Source organism: Lutra lutra, chromosome 1, assembly GCF_902655055.1.
Source record: "Lutra lutra chromosome 1, mLutLut1.2, whole genome shotgun sequence".
In the NCBI taxonomy this organism is placed as follows: Eukaryota; Metazoa; Chordata; class Mammalia; order Carnivora; family Mustelidae; genus Lutra; species Lutra lutra.
In genome coordinates, this window is record NC_062278.1 from 170932135 (window position 1) to 170956076 (window position 23942).

General features: G+C 41.9%; 1 protein-coding gene across 2 annotated transcripts; it reads right to left on the reverse strand.

Moving 5' to 3' along the window:
* Positions 1–11960: 11960 nt before the first annotated feature.
* BRK1 (BRICK1 subunit of SCAR/WAVE actin nucleating complex) lies at positions 11961–23118 on the reverse strand. Of its 2 annotated transcripts, XM_047744995.1 has the most exons (5): positions 22955–23118; positions 13271–13353; positions 12548–12614; positions 12482–12490; positions 11961–12434 (listed from the first exon to the last, which is right to left on the reverse strand). In XM_047744995.1, exons 1-3 carry the CDS (start codon positions 23070–23072, stop codon positions 12588–12590), a joined length of 228 nt encoding a protein of 75 aa, XP_047600951.1. In that variant the 5' UTR covers positions 23073–23118; the 3' UTR covers positions 11961–12434; positions 12482–12490; positions 12548–12587. The 2 variants fall into 2 exon arrangements, with proteins under 2 accessions (XP_047600951.1, XP_047600941.1); XM_047744985.1 differs by having other exon boundaries at positions 11961–12614.
* Between the last annotated feature and the right edge of the window lie 824 nt (positions 23119–23942).

A 23942-nucleotide genomic window follows, 5' to 3' on the forward strand; every position in this document is an offset into this window, starting at 1 on the left:
ACAAAACTCGAATTTTGTATAGAAGAGTATAATAAAGTCAAAATTTCCCTCTCGTCCTAGTTTCCCCCAGCCACCCAGGAAAAGTCCATGGAAGCAAGTACTACCATCAATTTTTTGTATTTCCCTTTTTCTTTCTTTTTTAAAGATTTTATTTATTTATTTGAGAGAGAATGAGAGAAAGAGAGCATGAGAGGAGAGTGGGAGAAGCAGACTCCCTGCTGAGCAGAAGCCTGCTGTGGGACTTGATCCTGAGACTCCAGGATCATGACTGGAGCCAAAGGCAGTCGCTTAACCAACTAAGCCACCCAGGTGCCCTATACTTCCTTTTAAAATCTGTACGCACACGAAACAGTTAAACAAGTTTAAGAAATTTTATATTACTACCATCAGTGGAAATGCGCTTTCATTTTTCACAGAAGAGTACAGTGGAACTTTAAAAGGAAACAAAACAACAGTTATTAAATTTAACCTATAGTCTATTAAAAGCCCTGAGACTGCACTTCTTTGGTTCCACCAGTTTAGCCAAGTGTTAGGTATTAAATGCCAAGTATTAGCTGTCACACCAAGTTTTTCTGGACATAGTCAGAAAGATGAAAGGAAATTGAAAGGGGACTAACACATGACACTGCAGTGGGGGTGCCCTCTGAAATTCACACCCACCTGGGTTCTCATTCTGCTTGTAGCTTCAGATATGTATTACTGTGCAAAATTCTTTAAATTCTCTGAGACGTTGCTCATTTTTAGGAATTAAGTGACAAAACTGTGGACAAGTGTTAAGTGGAAAGTGGGAAGTGACTAGCACATAGTAAGCACTCAACATATAGCAGCGGTTAATATTATCAGGATAAATTAAACACACTGTCTCTGTCCTGAAAACTCTCACAGGCTACTGGGAAAGCATACAAGACATATTGTTACAGTATGATATTGGTTGTAAAAGAGAAAGGTGTAGAGTGGTTTGTTGGGCTAGGCTTCCCGGAAGAGTTATATCTGGTATGGACTATGAAGAATGGATCTAAGAGTTTTCCTTTCCCATGTCCCATCAGACAAATAAATATCCACGCTGGATGTCAAATAAGGGCTCACAGACAGATTTCCCAATCCAGTTTGCTTCTTATTGACTTTATATCCACTGCCTCCAAGCCCATGACTCCTACAGGCCTACCACTTCCTGAAAATCCACCAGGAACCCCAAGCCAAAGAGGGACATAGATTTGAGCTCAGAGCCCAGCACTATGGCCCCCACATTTAAAAGAAATGGCAGAGGGAGAAGGGACAAGTAAACTTTTTTGTTTCGTGTTTGGCTATACTCCTGGGGCAGCTGTTCTCAATCAAATCTGCAAAAACAGAAGAGGTTTAGATTTATGATTTTAGATGTACAGTGACCCATCTGAGCAACCTCATTTTGGTTTCTTTGACTACCTGACCCGAAAGACTGATGCAAACTGCTTCACAAAACATGTTGGAAAATGCCAACCCCATTAAAGTAAGGGAAAGCTTATTTAGAATACAGAAATGAATAAAAATATAGGGGGGAAAACCTATCAAATTGTATGTGTAGTGTGATAACCTTTATGCAAAATACATGTAATTACTTCCCTGCCTCCATCTTCTAGATGTAGTTTTATTACCTTTGTAATGAAAACAACGAAATCAGTTCCTCCTTGCCCCCAAGCTTATTGAGATATAATTTACCTAAGTCAATTCTCTTTTTTAAATATTTTTAAGTTTATTTATTTATTTTAAAGATTTTGACAGAGTGCGACTGAGCGTGTGCACAAGCAGAATTACATTTTAATCTACATTTACTAAATCATTCTATTTTCTTTTTTTTAAACCATAATGTTTAATCCTTATAACAAAACTAAGGTGTTGATAGGTTACTTATTTGGACTCAAACTGTAAGAAGACTGAGTTTCAGAGGGGTTAAATATGCCCAGATTTGCTAAATTCAGATTGTTCTCAGTCATCTTGTCATAATAAAAAAATTAGATGGCGTTCGTTTTCTTCTTCTGAGGTTAGACATAGGGAAGCTATCCACTGGTGCCTCTCTTCCTTTCCGATGACCAAGAAAGAATTCTTGAGAGGTCTTTGGTGCAAAATGGTGGTTTATTAAACATGGAGACAGGACCTATGGGCAGGAAGAGCTACTGCCCTGGGGTCTTGACAAGTGGCTGATTATATACTCAGGAGTTGGGGAGGTGAGGACAAAGGGGGTGTCCAGAAGGACTACCAAATGCTAACGAAGACTCTCAGGATACTGGAGGCCTGGTTATTGTCAAGCCAAGGCCGTTTATCTCTCTAATGAGGCACTAACATGAGGACGATTGGGAGCTTCCTGGAGGAATGTTACATTCCTCCTATTCCACATCCTTGTCAATGGGCTGCATGTTCAAAAGATATTCAATTTTATTTACATTTCCTTCTGCCTCAGCCTCCTCAATGTTATGGAGGGGAGGGAGATGTTAGGGCTTCAGGAAACTGAGTTATGAGTGTCTGGAAGTTAGGCTATTGATAAGCAAACTTCCTTGTAAATCATAGCACATTTGTAAACTGAGGAAGACTCAGGTCTTGCAGGATTGTGATCTCTACAAGTTAACTATTTGTTTTTCTTTTAGGGCAGCCAGGAGTGCCTGAGAAGTGTCACATATATTCCATGGGGGGGGGGGGTGGGGTGGGGTTGCAGGGTGTCAGCTTCTGCTTTGTCCTCAGCTTGCCTTCTGTTTCCTCATCATTAAGATTTCTGAAGAAGGATAATTCTGAAGGACTTTCGTATTTTCTAATGTGAGTGGGAAATAAGCTAAATACGACAAATCCTCTCTCAGTCAGCCTTAAGAACCTTCAAGAGAACCTCTTTATTATACTTGAAAATATTTTCTACCCTGTAATTTGGTTTAATTTGCATATTTATTTAAAAAAAATTAAAAAGTAACAGGTTTGAGCCAGTGAGCTATTAGGCATAAATGGATTACAAACGTCTTGATAATAAAGCAGTTTTCAATCTCTTGAAAAACTAAACTTGACCTTGATTTCAGAAGCAAGAAGAAATAGGGAACTGATGTCTTTGGCATTAGAGATGTACCAACTTCTGTTTTGTTGCTCTTGTTACCCAGTACTTTTTTCTACCTTTATTTCATGAACCTGAAGCCATGTTTGTAAAGAGTATTTGTTACTATAGGCCACACTGAGTGCGACAGAAAGCGTCTTTTCATCTCCAGGCTCCTTTCTAGCATTTGCACTCAGTTTCATACTGTTGCATACGAGAAAACATTTGCCCACTCTCTCAGGGTCCCTCTTCCAAGATGACCAAGAAAAGAAAGGAATAATGGTGGTGCCAAAAAGAGCCACGGCCACGGGCTCTATTTGCTACACCAACCGCACCCTTTGTGTACCCAAGGACAAGGCCATTAAGAACTTTGTTATTTGGAACATAGTGGAGGCCGCCACGGTCATTTCTAAAGCGAGTGTCTTCGATGCCTATGTGCTTCCCAAGCTGTATGTGAAACTACATTATTGCACGAGTTGTGCCATTCACAGCAAGGTAGTCACTCTCATGAAGCACCAAAGAATCCAGCCTAAGTCAGGGTGCCACCCTGATTTAGACCCCTGGGTACTGCCCCACAACTTCTACCAAAGCCCACGTAAGGAGCTAAGTCCTTAAGAACTAAAGAAAAGCTGTTCTCCGGAGGGGGGGGGGGGAATGGCAATTATACTTCATACAGCAAAAAAAGAAAACATTTGTTGAAATTTGGCTTTGGAGAATGTGAGTTGGGACTTAAGTTGGCAGTTTGCAGACAGCTGGTACCATCAGTAACTGTACAAAAATACAGCTGCTTTCTAAAGGCAGGTGTGGGTGTCAACTAGATCACACAACAAGAAAATCAGATTGATTTAGGACTCTCAGGTTTATTTTCTGAAGAAAAGCTAACCTGTACACGAAGTTGTCCAAAGATTAGGGTTAACTAGAAATAAGACAACTTTAAGATGAGAAAGAATTTTAGGCAGTAATCTAGTCTACTGTTGCTGTTTTAGAAATGAATAAACAAGCCTGGGCAGGTTGTGTGACATTCCCACCCTCTTAACTGGTGGCCAAGCCAAAATTAAAACCTGGGTCTCCTTAGTCCTAATCAATGAAGAGCTATTCAAGGACTCCCACATCAGTTTTCTGTTTTGTGTGCAACACTGGTCCTTTATCAGCCTCTCCTTGGATCTCACTGACAACCTGACAGAGCAAAAGGGCAACTGTTACATTTAGCTAAGTGTTACCCATTGGCATCAATGTTTGCATTGAAAAACTCTGGGTCAGGGTTTCCTTTGGTTCTTTTGGCGCCTTTGGATTTGTTGAGACTATCAAGTATGAGACTGGTTTTGTGCTGTAATCTGCATCCCCACCTGTAACATATTTGAAAAATAATTTCATTGTGAAACAAGTTTTCAGGTTTGTAGAAATATTTTAAGAATAGTACCAAGAATGTATATATATTTATATAACATAATTTTGAATTGAGATTATTTTATCCCCCAATTTGAATTCATTTAATATGATCATCCCATTATGACTTTAAGGGTACACATGGACACATGGATGCCTGGTTGGCTCAGTCGGTGGAGCATGTGACTCTTAGATCTCAGGGTTATGAGTTTGAGTCCCATGTTGGGTATAGAGATTAGTTAAAAATAAAATCTTAAAAAAAAAAAGGGTACACACGGACAATAAATGCATTATAAGGGGAAACATTAATATGCCTTTTTTAAAGTAAGATGTCAAGTTCAATAAATAATTCATTTTGAGGGGCGCCTGGGTGGCTCAGTGGGTTAAGCCGCTGCCTTCGGCTCAGGTCATGGTCTCGGAGTCCTGGGATCGAGTCCCGCATCGGGCTCTCTGCTCAGCAGGGAGCCTGCTTCCTCCTCTCTCTCTGCCTGCCTCTCTGCCTGCTTGTGATCTCTCTCTGTCAAATAAATAAATAAAATCTTTAAAAAAAAAAATTCATTTTGACATTGACAAACATTTTGCCTCAGAAGGCAAATCATTAGCATTAAATACATTATATGTCTACTGTGCAGGAGGCAGTGGAGATATAGTAGTGAGAAACAGACACATAACTTCTACTCGGAAGCATATAACATAGTCATTAATCACTGTATCTTCCCATGCAACCCAAAGGACACCAAAATGACATTCGCATGAAAACTTCAGGGAAAAAAAGAACATAAAGGAACAATGCAGTATCAACTTATTAAATAGGAAAGATATCATAGCCCAAAATTTTATTTTATTTTATTTAAAGATTTTATTTATTTGACAGGAAGAGAGAGAGCGGCCATGAGCCAGGTGGAGAGGCAGAGGGAGAGGGAGAAGCAGGGAGCCCAACATGGAGCTTGATCCAGGAACCCTGTAATCATGACCTGAGCCGAAGGCAGACATGTAACCAACTGAGCCACCCAAGTGCCCCTCATAGGTGAAAATTTTTATTGTTTGGGGGAATCAAGTTCTTTTGTTTTTTAGTTATTTAACCATTGTACAAGTAATAGGATACCATATATATATTACAGGTACATAAAAGTATATGAGAAACACTAAAAATTGGCCTGGATAAAATAACTATCAAAATTCAACAATAAGCCTGGGTGGCTCAGTGGGTCAAGCCGCTGCCTTCGGCTCAGGTCATGATCCCAGGTCCTGGGTTCGAGCCCCGAATCGGGCTTTCTGCTCAGCAGGGAGCCTGCTTCCTCCTCTCTCTCTGCCTGCTTCTCTGCCTACTTGTGATTTCTCTCTGTCAAACAAATAAATAAAATCTTTAAAAAAAAAATTCAACAATAAGAAAGCCTAATAAATCAACAAAGGCCTCAAAGAGGATGGCAAACAAGCCCATGAAAAGGTACTCTACATTGTTGTCACTGGGGAAATACAAATCAAAACCTTAGTGAGTTACCACTGTCTAATCTATTAGAATAGCTAAAACTTTTTAAAAGAACAAAAAACCTACTAAGTGCAGGCAGGGATAGGGAGCAGCTGGAGCACTCTTGCATTGCTGGTGAGAACAGAAAATGTTAATAGCCACCATGGTAAAGCAGTTCAGCAATGTCTCATGAAGTTGAACATACACTTACTATATGAGCCAACAATCTCACTCCTAGATGATTCTCAGGAGAAATGAAAACTTTTGTTCACTCACACATACACAACACAATCTTCATGCAAATGTTTATAGCAGCTTTAGTGAGGATTGCTAAAATATGGAAATAACTGCAATGTCCTTCAGTTGGTGAGTGGATAGTGGAATACCATTTCGCGATGACAAGGAATAAGCTCTTGATACATACAACAGCATGGATGGATCTCAAACTGATTGCGCTAAGTGAAAAGCCAGACTCAAAAAGGCTATGCACTGTATGATTCCGTTACATGACATTCCGGAACGGGCAAAACCAGGGACAGAAAACAGATCGGTGGTTGCTGAGGCTTAGGCCTGAAGGAAAGGTCTGGTCACCGTGTCTTTTGGGGTTGATGGGATATTCTGTAACTTAATAGTGGTGATGGTTACATGCCTGTTTTGTCAAAACTCAAATCTATACACCAAAATGTGAATTCCTTATGTAAATTTAAAATAAATTTAAAATAAATTTAGAGGAAAAAATAGAATGGCTAGAGATACACCTCCAACCCGTGATAGTCATTGCCCCTGGGGATGAAGGAGAGAAATGGGACCAGAGTGGAAGTTAAAGGGGATTTTAGACTCATCATGTATTTTTTAAAAAAAGAAAAAGTAGGGGTGCCTGGGTGGCTCAGTGGGTTAAAGCCTCTGCCTTTGGCTCAGGTCATGATCCCAGGGTCCTGGGATGAGCCCCTCATTGGGTTCTCTGCTCAGCAGGGAGCCTGCTTCCCCCTCTCTCTCTGCCTGCCTCTCTGCCTACTTGTGATCTCTCTCTGTCAAATAAATAAAATCTTAAAAAAAAAAAACCTTAAAAAAAAGTAAATATGACAGCATACTACTATATTCATATGATAAAATTATCAATGTTTGGGGTGCCTGGGTTAAGGCCTATGCCTCCAGCTCAGGTCTCGATTCCAGGGTCTTGGGATCGAGCCCCACATCAGGCTCTCTGCTCTGCGGGGAGCCTGCTTCCCTCTCTCTCTCTGCCTACTTGTGATTTCTATCAGATAAATAAAATCTTTTAAAAAATTATAAATGTTTGCTTTATTATACTTCTTTGTATTTTTAATTGGCCAAAATATAAACAAGGCAAAATAGATCCACCTAAAGGAAATTTTAGAAAAAACATGAAAGTATAAGGGGAAAGAAATCACCAGTTGTATTAAAATATTCGGGTGCATTTTCTTCTCTCCATGTTTGTTTTTGCATAGTGGAAAGTGTAACATAAGAACATAAGAACAATACAATTTCCTTTTACTTGGTATATCCTAAATATGTTTTCCTTCCTCTTAAATGATCTTGGTGAATACTATCTGCAATGATGCAATACCCATCTTAAGGCCTGCATTTAAACAGCTGCTCTCACTTTACAGATGTAGGCATTTTTCTAACACTAAACTGTAAGCACATATGTATGTCTGCATGTGTCCTGTAAATTATGGTGTTTCTGAGGCATTACAATTTAACAGGAAGTCCTGTCTTTCCTTGGGGTTTTCCTCAAATGTTTCCATGTTTTTGATGTTCAATACAGCAGGAGGTCCGTATCCCTGCTGGTCCCTATCCTGCTGGAGGCCATATCAGGATCACCACCTCTTTGTAGAACGTACTTTCATGGACAGCCCATGGCAAAATCACCCAGGTTCTGGCGTTCCTTTGTAGACGTCTGACTCAGATTTTTTGCCAAGGCAGTAAATGATGAACCTTTCTAATCCAGCACTCCCCTCTGACCACCCTTTTCACTATGCTTCAGTTTCTTTAATTTCAAAATGAAGATAATGACATAGCTTTAATGCATGCGGAATGCTTAGTGCAGTGCCTGGCACTTAATAGATTTGATAGATTATTTTCTTTCTTCCTGAAGTTCATCTTTGACTAAAGAGAAACCCTCTGAACCCTGCTATTTCTGCACTGCTTCTGCCTTTAGAATTTACTCCACAAGACTGAAAGGCCTAGTTAGAATTGCAGACCATCTTCCTTGATCACATCTCCAGCCTTCCACAGCACCATGTGTAATTTTTTTGTGTGCGTGATTATTGTTATGACCCTCATTCAAGTGCTGTCAAGGCGAGATCATGACTTCTCTGCGATATTCTCAATGCTCAGCACAATATCTGACACACGGTAATCCCTTAATAAGTATTTATGGAATGAATGCATGTTTATACTTTATAGTTTTAATCTCCCAGAAACAAACCTCTCATTTCCCATGTTTTCACCTTAGTGCTTTTCATACAGTAGGTCTGATGATTTTTCTCTTTTCAACAGGCATCCTTGGCTTTTAAGAATTCACTTCCAGGGGCGCCTGGGTGGCTCAGTGGGTTAAAGCCTCTGCCTTCAGGGGCACCTGGGTGGCGCAGTGGGTTAAAGCCTCTGCTTTCAGCTCAGGTCATGATCCCAGGGTCCTGGGTTTGAGCCCCGCATTGGGCTCTCTGCTCAGCAGGGAGCCTGCTTCCCCCTCTCTCTGCCTCTCTGCCTACTTGTGATCTCTGTCAAATAAATAAATAAAATCTTAAAACAACAACAACAACAACAACAACAAAAACCAGCCTCTGCCTTCAGCTCAGGTCATGATCCCAGGGCCCGGGGATGGAGCCCTGCATCAAGCTCTCTGCTCAGCGGGGAGCCTGCTTCCTCTTCTCTCTCTCTGCCTGCCCCTCTGCCTACTTGTGATCTGTCTGGCAAATAAATAAATAAATAAAATCTTTAAAATAAAAAAATTTAAAAAATAAAGACTAAAGTCTAACATAAAAAAAAAATTGACTTCCATCAAGGGCATCTGACTATCTCAGTTGGAAGAGCAAGCCCCCCTTGATCTTAGGGTTATGAGTTCAAGCCCCACGTTGGATGTAGAGATTGCTTAAAAATAAATGAATAAGCAGGGCGCCTGGGTGGCTCAGTGGGTTAAAGCCTCTGCTTTCAGCTCAGGTCATGATCCCAGGGTCCTGGGATCGAGCCCCGCATCAGGCTCTCTGCTCAGTGGGGAGCCTGCTTCCTCCTCTCTCTCTGCCTGCTTCCCTGCCTACTTGTGATCTCTGTCTGTCAAATAAATAAATAAAATCTTTAAAAATAAATAAATAAATGAGTAAGAGCACCTGGGTGACTCAGTTGGTTAAGTGTCTCCCTTTGGTTCAGGTCATGATCCCAGAACCCTGAGATCAAGTTCCACATTGGGCTCCCTGCTCAGGAGGGAGTCGGTTTCTCCCTCTGCTGCTCTCCCTGCTCATGTTCTCTCAAACAAATAAATGAAATCTTTAAAAAAAATTGTATTAAAAAATAAAATGTAAAATATAACTTTATCATCCTCAATAAGGACAAACTGTATTTCAGAACTATTACTCCATAAGTTGAAGAACTGACACCTGGGACAAAATAAATGGTTGTTTAGCCTAACACTATGGACTGCAATGACTTGTGAGCAAAGATGTGAATGACTTAAGAGTAAAATTCCAGTTTCTGGAGCCTGGCCAGCCTTTCAAAAAGGGGATGTAGCTGCTTTCTTTGGCTCAACTCAAATATAGCTAGAGGAAGTACTAGTGTGGATTAAATTCCTTAGGCAAGGCTTTCAGAAAATACAGCATAAAATTAAACCTTCAGACAAAGGAAGCTGTTAGAAGTGAAATTAGACAACATACACACGAATGCAAACAGCGTTTGCCAGACACAGCAAGAACCACCTATGAAGCCTTCTTCACAAAAGGAAGGGTGGAAATGTGTAAGACTAACAGAGCTGTGTAATTGCTTAAAGTGTCTCAGGTGAGGACAGTGAAAAGGCACTGGACTAGGAATGAAATAAATTTTAGATCTCGCTCTACCACTTTCAGAATAGAACGGTTAGAACCACCTGAGTCGTGTAGGTCTAAGTTCAAATTCCTTACCTTCACTTACTTCCTAGGACTTTGAACAAGTTTTAGCCTACACTAGTTCCTCACCTATTACAGGGAGATAAGAATGCCTGCTCCCTAGTGTCTGAGGATTTAATAAAATAAAATAAAGCAACTAGGACATCTACCACATGGTAACACTCAATGAAGTATAGACAACACCAGCTTCATATCCTTGTGCAAACCAGGGCCTCATTCTGTAAAGGGTGTGATAACATAGAAAAAGCATTCTGACACTTTAAAGTGCCAGGTGTAATGAAGGGGTTACTACCAGCAGGCGGCTGAGTTCACTTGTGGCTTACATCCAATGTTACCAGTAGTTTTCTTTACAACCATCAGGCTACCATTAGCAACACAGTATTGGTTAGGAGACTTTTTTTTGGAAATGTTATTTTGGTATCAGTAAATTAACTGACATCTATGCAACCACAAGGAATTTACTGAACATTTCCACGTGACTTCATTAAAGGCAGGCTTTTTCCTGCTTATATTAGTTACCATCACTTTTGCCCCCATCACAATCTCATGGTATAGTCCTTGCATGTAGCAGGAACTCAATAAATGTGCTAAATTGACTGCAAAGGACCAGAAGATCTAAAACTTGAACTTTAGAAGTACTTACTTTATCCTGGAAAGGACTGAGCTGTTATGAATGATGAACTCAAGTGTTTGAGTATATGAATAATGAACTCAAGAGACTGTTAGAAGCACTCTACCACTGACAAGCTCGATAATGTTAAAAAACAACACTTCCCAAAGGAAAGGACATCAGGTTTGTCTCCACCGTAAAATCCGTTTTTAAATGAAGGTTCTACTTAAAATGGTCTTCCAAAGGTCTAAGCAAAGGTTTTACAAAGATCTGACAGTGGGAAGGAGCTTGGGCTGTAAGGTCAGTTGAATTGGTGTTTACTGACCACCTGCCTTCTGTAAGACACCCAGCTGGGCAGTGCAGGAAAAGGTGCTCATGTATGTATACTATATACTGTACTATACCATGTGGTACCAGGTACTACATCAGAGAACTGCTCGTAACACGATCCAGTCCAGAGCGGAAGTGTAGGGTCAGCATGGTGGGATGGGAGGGACTGAGAAAAGGAAAAGGGTAGTACTGAATGAAAAAGTCGAGTCCAGGGGATCTTTCTGGAAGAGGCCTGACTTGGGCTAGCCTTGAAATAGCAAATACGATTTGAATAGGGGGAAATTTGTTTGCATGGAGTGTGACGACTTCTACATGACTAAAACAGAGATTCTATGTAAGAAATAAGCCTTTAGGGGGGCCTGGGTGGCTCAGTGGGTTAAAGCCTCTGCCTTCAGCTCAGGTCATGATCTCAGGGTCCTAGGATCGAGCCCCGCATCGGGCTCTCTGCTCAGCAGGGAGCCTGCTTCTTCTTCTCTCTCTGCCTGCATCTCTGCCTACTTGTGATCTCCGTCTGTCAAATAAATAAATAAAATCTTAAAAAAAAAAAAAAAGAAAAAAGGAAGCCTTTAACAGTAGGGTGGCATAAGTTTATAGCAAGCTTTCGATGCTAGAATGCAAAGTTTTAGACTTCCATTTAAACTCTTGGCTTTTCAAAAGAAAGACCGTTAGCTTTTACTGGATAAAACTCAGTCTGCCCTGGGTTGCAGTTAAACTGTGTGGATGCTGATTTCAACAGGCTGTAAACATCATGCCTGATTCAATGCTTATCTTTTATTGGGGCATAATGTGCCTACATAGTAAGTACTAGATAAATGTCTGCTGAATAACCAAATGATTCCCAGGATGAATTAGCTCGAAGTCCAAACATGGGGGTGGGGGATCCCTCCAGCTGGTAAGCCACCTAGGCTTTGATCAAAGAAATACATCTGAAAGTTTTATATTAGAATAATAATCACACATGTCCAATTTCTAGCTCTTCTCCCCATCACAATCACAGCAGTCAGATAAAGTTGAGGAGTTTATTAGAGAAATATGAGAGGCAAAGATACCCCAAGTGACAGAAAGAAAATTCTGAAAATGTCCCTTCAAGCCAAGTTGGGGGCCTGGCCTTTACCTCCCCAAAAGGACAAGAAACTGGTGGGTTAGCAACAACATTCTCTGGCGGCCACCTTGCCAGGGCATAAGTGTCTCGGCCAGGACTGCCTCCCAACCCCCACCAAAGGTAAAAAGGAGACAAAGACTGTTTCTAGAATCAATGCAGAGGCAATGAGAGCTGTAAGGAAAGTCTTAGAGAAAGAGAGGTGGGGAGGACCTTAACAAAGAGTCCCAGGCGTCTGGCTCTGAGCGCCTCATACACTGATGGATAGTTCTACAAAATGTTACTTCAAAGATAAAATGCTTAATGTTGATTCCAAGAGCTTCCCTGGATGTCTTCCCACATGCCACATCACACACCGACGTACATGGCAGAACCCAAAGGCCACACTTTTGAAAAAAAAATAATAAAAACCAAAAACAGGAATAAGCCCTGTTGCTCTTTAAGGAGAGAGGAAGGAGCTGAGGCTGCTGGGGCCTTTCCCACATCGGCCTGTGTTCCATGAAGCAACTTCCCAGCAGCAGCATGGCGTAGCTCTAGGTGAGGGTCTCACCTTTTGTCACCTGTCAAAGGAAACTGTCAATTAGATAAATTCAGAAGTATTAAAAAAAATCTTTTTATTTTTATTATTTATTTATTTTTAAAAAGATTTTATTTATTTATTTGACATAGAGAGAGATCATAAGTAGGCAGAGAGGCAGGCAGAGAGAGAGGAGGAAGTAGGCTCCCCGTTGAGCAGAGAGCCTGATGCGGGGCTCGATCCCAGGACCCTGAGATCATGACCTGAGCTGAAGACAGAGGCTTTAACCCACTGAGCCACCCAGGCACCCCAAAAAATCTTTTTAAAGATCTTAGATAGGTGCGCCTGGGTGGCTCAGTGGGTTAAGGCCCAGGGTCCTGGGATGGAGCCCTGCATCGGGCTCTCTGCTCAGCAGGGAGCCTGCTTCCTCCTCTCTCTCTGCCTGCCTCTCTGCCTACTTGTGATCTCTGTCAAATAAATAAATAAAATCTTAAAAAAAAATAGATCATAGATAGTAGGGAGTGGTAGAAAAGACAACAGCTTTGGAGCCCCAAAACCTGGTTCAAATCCAGGGAAGTTCATTAACTTCTAAGCCTGTTACTGCTTCCAGGTTTGTTCCAGCAACAAGGGGAAATGTGCATTCTCTCTGCACAGCCCTTGCCTAGCCTCATGAGCAAGTACCTTCTCTAACATACTCACCCGCGCTTCAATGTACTCTATTCTCCGTTCGAGGGCTGTCAATTTCTCGTTTAGTGTTGCAAGTCTTGAACGACAAGACATATCTGGTAAAAGGAGACTGATGTTCAGGATTAATGTCATTCCAAATACAGACACAGACACAGACAGAAACACACACACACACACACGCACACACACACAGCCCCTAGCTGATACATCAGGGAGAGCACAAACGGAAGCAGGTGAGCAAAGCAAGAAAATGGAAAAGAAGTGAGTATTAGGAGCACAGCTGCTTAGAATGAATTTGCTCAACTTCCTACCAGGGTGGCAGGCAGAGAGTAATGATGGCCAAAGATGTCCATACCCTAATCCCCGATCCTGTAGGTATTTACCCTACATGACAAAAGGGACTTTGCAGATGTGATTAAGGTTAAGGACCTTGAGATCCTGAATTATCCAGATCAACACGCTCTAATAACAAATCCATAAATACAGGAAGAGAAAGACCAAGGAAAGGTGTAGGAAGAAGAAGAGATTCAAAGTGTGTGAGGCGGACTCAACCTGCTATTGCTGGCTTTGAAGATGGAGGAAGGAGGCCATGAGCCAAAGGACACCAGAGACACTGAGAAGCTGGAAACGGACCTTAGCTGACAGCCAACAAGGAAACAGATTTCAGTCCTACAGCCACAAGAAACTGAATTCTACCATCAATCTAATGAGCAAGGAAACATCCTCTCCTAGAGTCTCCAGAAAGGGAGGCAGCCCTGCCAACACCTTGACTTTAGCCCAGTGAAGTGATACTGGACTTCCAAACTACACAACTATAAGAAACTATGGGACAAAAGCGGCTACATTTATGGTAATTTGTTATGGCAGCAATAGAAAACTAACACACTGAAACTCTACAGGCGGATATTTAGTAACAGACAAACCAAGAGTTTAAAGAGAGAGGAAGTGACAACAGGAAGAAAATATCTCAAGAAAGAAAAATAGAGGCCATGAAAGCAGCAGACACTATGGAGAGGAGGGAAGGCATCCGTGTTTCTGAGCTCATGGAAACCTCATCATTCTTTTTGCTGCAGGAAGGCACTTAATGTGTCATCAGTATCTGCGCAGGCATGTCAGCATGAGAGAAAACTTGGGAGAACATCAAATACCCTGTGGAGCCCACATTCCATCTGTGGAAAACAGCAAAATTTCTTTTCTTCCTTTCCCTTTTCCAATCTTCTTTCACCATCTCACCCAAAATGAAACCTAGATTTCCCCAAATTACCTTTTCTTTTGGAAACTTCTCTAAGAGAACCACTTGCCTACGCTTTCCCTAACCATTCTCAACAGGAGAAAAAGGTTTCTGGGCACGCTCATGATTTCCTATTACCTCCTCCAACACCATTGTTTGGTCATCCTCAGTAACCTTCACTTTTTGTGTCTAAAATATCCTCTCTCCAAGACACACTCCCACTCACAATGATTTAACACTTAGCTCACATCTTCCTTTTCATCTCTACCCTGTTATGCAAAAGGATGTCCACATCCATTCTGACAAATCCTCCTACACCAGGCTCTTGCCTCAACTTTCACTTCTCCACACCTGCATCTTGCTTATCTTGCCTGTCTAACCATTCTCCTTCAAGGCTCCATTCAAATTGGACCTCTGAGAGGTCTCTGCCAGAGGCATATAATTCTCCTTCTGCTGTATGTTTAAGGTTGAATTTCTGGTTTATAAATTACTTATGTGCTTGGTCTTAGGTTTTTGGATACAGATTTAACAAACAAGAACATTCACCACTATTACTTAGGAATGGTGTCATGAAGTATGGTGCACTTACAAAAGACTATTAAAATGGCCATTTAAAATTACAAGTTTGTGGGGCGCCTGGGTGGCTCAGTGGGTTAAGCCTCTGCCTTCAGCTCGGGTCGTGATCCCAGGGTCCTGGGATGGAGTTGGGCTCTCTGCTCAGCATGGAGCCTGCTTCATCCTCTCTCTTTCTCTGTCTGCCTCTCTGCCTACTTGTGATCTCTGTCAAATAAATAAATAAAATCTTAAAAAAAAAAATTACAAGTTTGTATCTTTTTAACAAGTCACTAAAAAACAAACAAAAAATAAAGTATCTTTTTAACAACTCATCAAAAAAACCAAATTATGAGTTTGAATATTTAACATAGGAAATGTTCCTGCTATCTAGACAAATGATATTTATATACTTGTAATTTATCGTTTTTTACATTTGTTATCTCACTAGAATGAATTAATCAAAGCCCACTTCACTGGGCTAAAAATCAATTAACCAAATACTGCCTCTTATTAATTTTTTAACAAGTATCTCGCCTGACAAAGAGAGCTTTTTGAGAAAAAAATTATGAACTCGGTATGTTAATGAAACAAAAGACTGGCTCTGGTGTGACTCCAATATTTCTTCAAGTGGGGAAACCAAGGCTTATCTTGGATAACTGACTGGACAAAACAACAGCACAGCTGACCCCGGAGCCCAGTTCCCTTACTGCCCAGGACAGTACTCTTCCACCACAAGGTCCCACCACACAACCCTGCTACCTACCATCTTTACGAACCTCTGGGGTTATAATTTATTCCCCATATCTCTTAAAATCTGCTTATAGCTCAACTCTTCCACTTTCTGGTTCCTTTTTTTCCTTTTGTCATTCTAGATTCTTTCCTACCCATCTTCAATGCTACTCTTCAGTATTTTTTAAAAATCGCTTTATTAATATAATTTATATGCCATGAAGTTCACTTAATTGAAGTATACAATTCTATGGTTTTTAGAATATAGTTGTGCAACCATCACCATAATCTAATTTTAGAACATCCCCAAAACCCCAAATGAAACCTTGTACTAATTAGCAGTCATTTCCCATTCAGGCTTGTCCCAACCCCTGGCAACCATTAACCTTCTCTATGGATCTACCTATTCTGGACATTCTTCATTTTTTCTTCTTCTTCTTTTTTTTTTTTTTTAAAGATTTTGTTTATTTATTTGACAGAGAGACATAGAGAGAGAGGGAACACAAGCAGGGGGAGTGGGAGAGGGAGAAGCAGGTTTCCCACCGAGCAGGGAGCCAGATGCGGGGCTCAATCCCAAGGACCCTGGGATCATGACCTGAGCTGAAGGCAGACACTTAACGACTGACCCGCCCAGGCACCCCCCACCGGCCTTTTTAAAAAAGATTTTATTTATTTATTAGACAGAGAGAGAGAGATCTCAAGTAGGCAGAGAGGCAGGCAGAGAGAGAGGGGAGAAGCAGGCTCCCCGCTGAGCAGACAGCCCAATGTGACCTGAGCTGAAGGCAGAGGCTTAACGCACTGAACCACCCAGGCGCCCCTATTTTTCTTTTATTTATTTTCTTAAATCTAAGGCAAAGAACTGAACCGATCTGACTTGTTTTTTTTTTTTAAGATTTATTTATTTATTTGACAGACAGAGAGAGAGAGAGATCACAAGTAGGCAGAAAGGCAGAGAGAGGGAGGGAAGCAGGCTCCCTGCTGATCAGAAAACTTGATGTGGGGCTTGATTCCCAGGACCCTCAGACCATGACCTGAGCCGAAGGCAGAGGCTTAACCCACGGAGCCACCCAGGCACCCCTCATTTTTCTTTTAAATCATGTTGTTTATCTGCTAGTGCTGCTGCTTCTAATTCCTAGCTCTAGCTTGAGTAGAAGGTACTCAACCCCCTCCTTTTCCTAGATACACTTCCACCACCAGGACTACCCAACAAGACCATGTCTCTTTCCATCTGGTTTTTAGAAGCTCAAAGGCACATCACATACACTATTCAGTAAGAGCATGAATGTTATCACTAACAACCTGTCATTTCCCATAAAAAGAGACATGCCAAAATTATCTGCAGGGGTGGGGTGGTGAGAGAAAGGGTTCCTTCCTGGATGGCTGTTCTGTTCTATCTCTGTCAATCTGGTAATGAATCAGAATCCAAGAACAACAGTACACCATGGCCTAAATGGATAAGCACTGTTGAGAATATAAAATGTTGAATTCCAGAAACTTTGAGCATATTTCAGATCCCAAGAAAAACAATAAATCAAGCAAAACACTGGATAAGCATTCAGCAGCTGAATAAATCTGAAATCAGAGTGCATTTAAGAGTATATTATCACCAGGGGCACCTGGATGCTCAGTGGGTTAAAGCCTCTGCTTTCGGCTCGGGTCATGATCCTGGGGTCCTGGGATCGAGCCCCACATCGGGCTCTCTGCTCCGTGGAGAGCCTGCTTCCTCCTCTCTCTCCCTGCCTGCCTCTCTTACCTACTTGTAATCTCTGTCTGTCAAATAAATAATAAAATCTTAAAAAAAAAAAAAAGAGTATATTATCACCAGACTTCTTTTTAAATATTTTATTTATTTATTTATTTGTTTGTTTGTTTGTTTATTTATTTATTTATTTGAGAGAAAGAGAGAGTGCATGCAAGCATGAGCAGGGGCCAGGGAGAGGGAGAAGCAGGCTTCCCACTGAACAGGGAGCCTAATGCAGGGCTCCATCCCAGAATCCTGGGGTCATGACCAGAGCCGAAGGCAGATGCTTAACCAACTGAGCCACCCAGGAGCCCCTATCACCAGACTCTAAGATACTAACCATCCTTGTCAGGGTGCTTGATGGTGTGTACCCATTACCACTGCTGACAAATGCCAGTTATCAGCTCCTCTGAACTCTTTTTTTTTTTAATTTTTTTTTTTTTAAGATTTTATTTATTTGACAGAAAGAGAGAGATCACAAGTAGGTGGAGAGGCAGGCAGAGAGAGAGAGAGAGAGAGGAGGAAGCAGGCTCCCCACTGAGCAGAGAACCCAATACGGGGCTCGATCCCAGGACCCTGGGATCACGACCTGAGCTGAAGGCAGAGGCCCTAACCCACTGAGCCACCCAGGTGCCCCAGCTCCTCTGAACTCTTAATGCACATAACCTTAGCCTATAAAAATCAACACTCATTCTTTTGAATCGTTGCCATTAAGGCTTACTTCTCTACAGAACTCTAAATTTCTCAGGAGTGGCTACCATGTCCATTTATTCTTATTTATTCCTTTCTCAGAGGATGTGACACATAGCTGGGATCACAACAGACATGCTATACTTGTTGGCTAAGTATAAAAACTGACATTTAAAAATAACCACCACATTATTTTTGTTATACTTCTCTGCACATATTAGCTTTAGAATCAGATAAAATGGTATAAAAATTAAAAGCTACCATCTGTGACAATCTATTTTTAGAAACTTCACCAGTTCAAGGTACAGAACAGGCGAGTGTTAGGATGTTATCACTGCCTTATGATTTGTGGGGCCTCAGGTTCAGGTGGCCCAGGAATATCATCACTCTCACCAGCTGGAACGAATCAGAGAGTAAAAGCTCTTCAGAAAGTCACTAACTATCTTGGAAAGCCAGTTCCCTCTCCAAAGCACATGGCCTGTGGTCAGGGTAAGGACTCTAGGATTGCTGCCATTTTCAAAGAGCTCCCAGGGGCACCTGGGTGGCTTAGTTGTTAAGCATCTGCCTTCGGTCAGGTCATGATCTTGGGGTTCCAGGATAGAGCCCCGCTTCAGGCTCCTTATTCAGCAGGGAGTCTGCTTCTCCCTCTGCCTGTCCCCCTGCTCGTGTTTCTCTCTCCCTCTCTTAAATAAATAAATAAATAAATAAATAAATAAAATCTTAAAAAAAAAAAAAAGGGAGAGCGAGTGATTGAGCCCTGGCTACCTTCTCAAAGTAAATTCTTATTAAATCTCTGTGCCACCAAATCATATTATCATAAACTCAATATAAGCCGTTACACATACACATCAGAATTGAGAAGTCACACTAAGGCTTAGAGGGGGAAAATGTATCCCGCACATGCTCATCCTGAGTCATCCAATGCCAAGACAATGTCTCAAATGTTTTATGACTGATCTAGTTTCTCAGCCTGTTGGTCTTTGTCTAAACTCACAGCAGCGATACTGTCAATCTTCAAGAACTGCTAAGCTTTTAAGTTTGCTTCATAATTCCATTCTTAATTGTAATTACTGTCCTTTTCTTTAAAAGGACTAAATTAACTTCTTCAGAAACCATCTAGTAATTACTCCAAACATTAGGCTATTAGCATCACATTAAGGGAGAACGATGGCCTAAGCTAAGGAAAGCCCTTTCTTTTGTTTTTTTTTTTTTTTTTTTTAAAGATCTTATTTATTTGATAGAGATCACAAGTAGGCAGAGAGGCAGGCAGAGAGAGAGGGGGAAGCAGGCTCTCTGCTCAGAAGGGAGACTGATGCGGGGCTCGATCCCAGGACTCTGGGATCATGACCCAAGTCGAAGGCAGAGGCTTTAACCCACTGAGCCACCCAGGCGCCCCTCTTCTGGCTTCTTAAGATTGGAATTCTGTGTGCCTATTTTCTCAGTCTAGGGCATGTTGGAAATCTCCCAAAAGAAAAATCTTTATTCTCTATTTGTTCATAAAATGTGACTTACACATTTGGTAAAATTTCAGTACTGGTATTTCCTTGCTTACAAAGCAAGAAAAGAGACACTTCTCCTCTGCAAGTCCTAAGTTCAAACTCTTCAATTTTTGGTCAGTTCCAAGACTCAACTGCCATAAATCTAGTGACTATAATATGCCAAGATTTATGTCAAAGATAAATGTATGTGCATTAAAAGTTTATTAATACTGGGGCACCTGGGTTGTGCAAATCCTGATTTAGGGTCAGGTCATCATCTCAGGGTCCTCAGACAGGCTCTGGGCTCAGCAGAGTCTACTTAAGGCTCTCTCTCCCTCTCTCTCTGCTCCACCCCTTCTCAATCTTGCTTGCTCTCACACAGGCACTCGCTCTCTCTCTCTCAAATAAATCTTTTTTTAAAAAGTTTATTAATACAATTCAGAGCTCAGAAATGAAGTTATTACATTACCTAGATCCAAATGTGGGGGGCGGAGATGCTAGATCACCTTTTTTTTTTTTTTTTTAAGATTTTATTTATTTATTTGAAAGAGAGAGACACAGCAAGAGAGAGAACATACAAGCAGAGGGAGTCGGAGAGGGAGAAGCAGGCTTCTGGACAAGCAAGGAGCCTGATGTGGGGCTCAATCTCAGGACCCTGGGATCATAACCTGAGCTGAAGGAGGACACTTAACGACTGAGCCACCCAGGGCCCCCACTAGATCACTTTTAAATTTTGAAAAAACAGCCCCGGCTTAACTTGTTATTTTATTTTTGAAAGATTTATTCGTTTATTTGAGAGAGAGAGAGAGCAGGCAGGAATGGGACTGGCAGAGGATACAAGAATCTCAAGTGGATTTCACACTGAGCGGGAGCCCAAATCAGGGCTCCATCTCACAACACTGAGTTCTCTACCGGAGGTGGAGCCGAAACCAAAAGTCACAAGCTTAATCAAATGACCCACCCAGGTGCCCCCTGACTTGTTATTTTAGATGGCTTACTGATTTAACTGATGTTCTTAATACTGTACTTGGATAGTCTGTGTATTTCAGATCCTACCAGAAAATTAGTCTTTTAATTCTGCTTTTTAATGTTAAAACTCTCCATGTTGGTGATTTTCCCAACTACTTTCCACTACCTCTCCTGACTAAGCCAAATCTCAAAGCTGTGATCTTCTCATCATGACATCCTTCCCCTAGTATGCAATATTTTGGTTTCTCTTCTCTGGCCCTTCCTCTGAAGGAATGTTACAAGCAAAGAATGCTAAGAACAACCTTCAGGAACAGTTCAGCTGTCCAGGAAAGTAGGAGAAACATTCTGAGAACTAACATCAAAAGAGTTTGCACAGAAGTTAGGAAAAGAAAAACCCTCTGATGAAACCCAGACTATCCGAATAGCAGGGTAAATAGGTTCATTATTTCTTAATGTTCTTTTTTTTTTTTTTTAAGATTTTATTTATTTATTTGACAGAGAGAGATCACAAGTAGACGGAGAGGAAGGCAGAGAGAGAGAGAGGGAGGGAAGCAGGCTTCTTGCTGAGCAGAGAGCCCGATGTGGGACTCGATCCCAGGACCCTGAGATCATGACCTGAGCCGAAGGCAGCAGCTTAACCCACTGAGCCACCCAGGCGCCCCATCATTATTTCTTAATGTTTTCAGTTCACTGAAATAAATTAATCTAGTCTCAACTTCAGACTCCTGTCTCTAAATCCATCTATCTTTTTCACTAAACCATACTCCTTCACTCATAGTCCTTAAACTATTTCAGGATACTATGAGATCTATGTTTGTTGACTACCATTCCCTATTACAACCTCTAAAACAAATTATGTGTGTGAATACGTATCAATGACATAGATATTTATACTATTCTCTCATTAATACTACCCTCACCCTCATTCCCTGGTGAGAAAATCCATCGTAGTAAGATTACAGTCTTATACACTTTATAAGAAAATAGATTAATACAAACTCATATTCTGAAACTGTCATTATTTCTTCTTCAAGATAGAAATTCTTTGAAAGCAGGAAATGAATCTTATTTTGTGTTCTCCAGAGTGCCTGAGAGAGCCCTGTACTGAGATCTGATCTCTCTTGCTGATGCTTTCTTTCTTTCTTTTTTTTTTTTTTTTTAAAGATTTTATTTATTTATTTGACAGATCACAAGTAGGCAGAGAGGCAGGCAGAGAAAGAAGAGGAAGCAGGCTCCCTGCCGAGCAGAGAGCCCGATGCGGGGCTCGATCCCAGGACTCTGAGATCATGACCTGAGCCGAAGGCAGCGGCTTAACCCACTGAGCCACCCAGGCGCCCCTTGCTGATGCTTTCTAAGAAAATTCATGTTCTGTTACCTTACTTCTTGGGATGCATCAGTCCTTTGGCTGGAAAATAATTAATTCATTTTAAATCTTTTTTTAATACATCAGTTTCCCCTACTTAATCTTAATTGCTTGTTGCTGAATTAGTGGAACAGAACCATACTAGTTGAAAAAAGATTACTAGATGTCATCCTCACACCTTGTGATTACTTAAGTAAGTCTACCCGTGCCCAGTTGTTAAAGAAACACTTGGAGAAGATGGGATGGGAGTCTTTGTTACAGGCTTGCTTTCCAGGAGGATACGGAACAAAGCAGAAAGAACTGAAGACTATCACAAGCAGGCCATGCCTAGTAAAGACTTTGCTAGAAGCAGAAATAACACCTGCTGTCGGCTAGATACCAGCAACACGGGGGTCTCCATGGCCTTACATAATCTGGACCTTACCTCTGACCCCCTCTCCTACCACTCTCATGGCAGCAAAAACGGGAGACAGAAATGGGCGACTAAAAGGTACGGCCCTAAAAGATTCTGAAAATGAAGAGAACCGTCAAGAAACTTACACAAGGGCAGCGACACAGCTGTGGCTACAGGAAAGGCGCACTCTGAGTGCAAAGTGAAAACTGGAATGGAGGCGGGTCACAAAGGAAGCAGGGAGGCTACCGCAGAGCAGAAAAGACGCGTATAGAGTTGCCCGAAGAGTCTGGAAAAAGGAAGGACCTGTTAATGGATCTGGGGTGATGGCAACGAAGCCGATGAACTCACAATGGCACAGGAGAACCGCACAGGGACTGCCCAGTGGAGCCTGAGGGTCAGGGAAAGAGAGGGAAGGCGGGCTCCGGGGGACGCGAAAACCAGTTGGGTCCAAGGGCTCCCGGAGAAAGCCCCTTCAAAGCTTTTCAGCACCTTCGCCAAACTGAGTGGCCTCCCACCCACCCACACGCCCACTGCTCGCCAGCTGACCGAACGAGTTGAGAAAGTCCGCGATTTTCTTGATGCTGCTGGTGATGACCTCAATGTATTCTCGGTTCGCCCAGTCCTGGTGAATCTCCCGCTGCACCGGATCCTCTTGACCCGCCATGGCTGCCGCCTGACGACGAACCACTGCGCATGCGCCCCGACCCTCCAGACTGCCAGTGCGCCTGCGCCGCGAAGTCCACGCCCATTCCTAGCACCCACGAATCTACGGGCATTGTGATGCGCCTGCGCGATGTCTAGTCCTCCCCTTAGTTTTTGCTCTGCTCCCACGCCCCTGAAAAAATCGCAGAACCCCAACGGGGAAAATGGAATGCGCACGCGCCGAGGCACCCTACCCACTACATACCCCATCGCGGGCGTTTTTGGTCGTTAGGGGGCGCTTGACCACGAAATGCTCGCTGCGTTAGGGGCTCCAAACTAAGGTTGTGGTCTGTGTCAGTAATTAGTTCGGCGTAGCCAATTAAGCCACATTAAATATAACTCATTTTGAAAACGGCTTTCAACAACACAACATGATTCCCCACCTTCCACTAATCAAGCAAAACGGTATTATTTTTTAACAATAATACCCAGTGATGGAGAGTCTCGGGAAATTGATAGGCCCCTAAATAGCTGGTCACCCTGTAAACTGGCAAGTCCAAATTTCCTTAAGGAAATTTGCAAATTGAGGTGCCTGGGTGGCTCAGTCGGTTAAACGTCTCCCTTCCAGTCAGGCCATGATCCCGGAGTCCTGGAATGGAGCCCTACATCGGGCTCCCTGCTCAGCAGGGAGTTGACTTCTCCCTCTCCCTCTGCCTGCTGTTCTGACTGCTGTGCTCTATCGCTGTCAAATAAAATCGTAAAAAAAAAAAAAAAGTTTCAAACTGTAGAATCGTAGATATAAATTTTTTTTTAATTTGTAAATTGCTTGCAAGAACTGTTAATTAATTCCAACTTTTTTGACCTAATCATTTCATTGAGAAAGTCGGTGAAA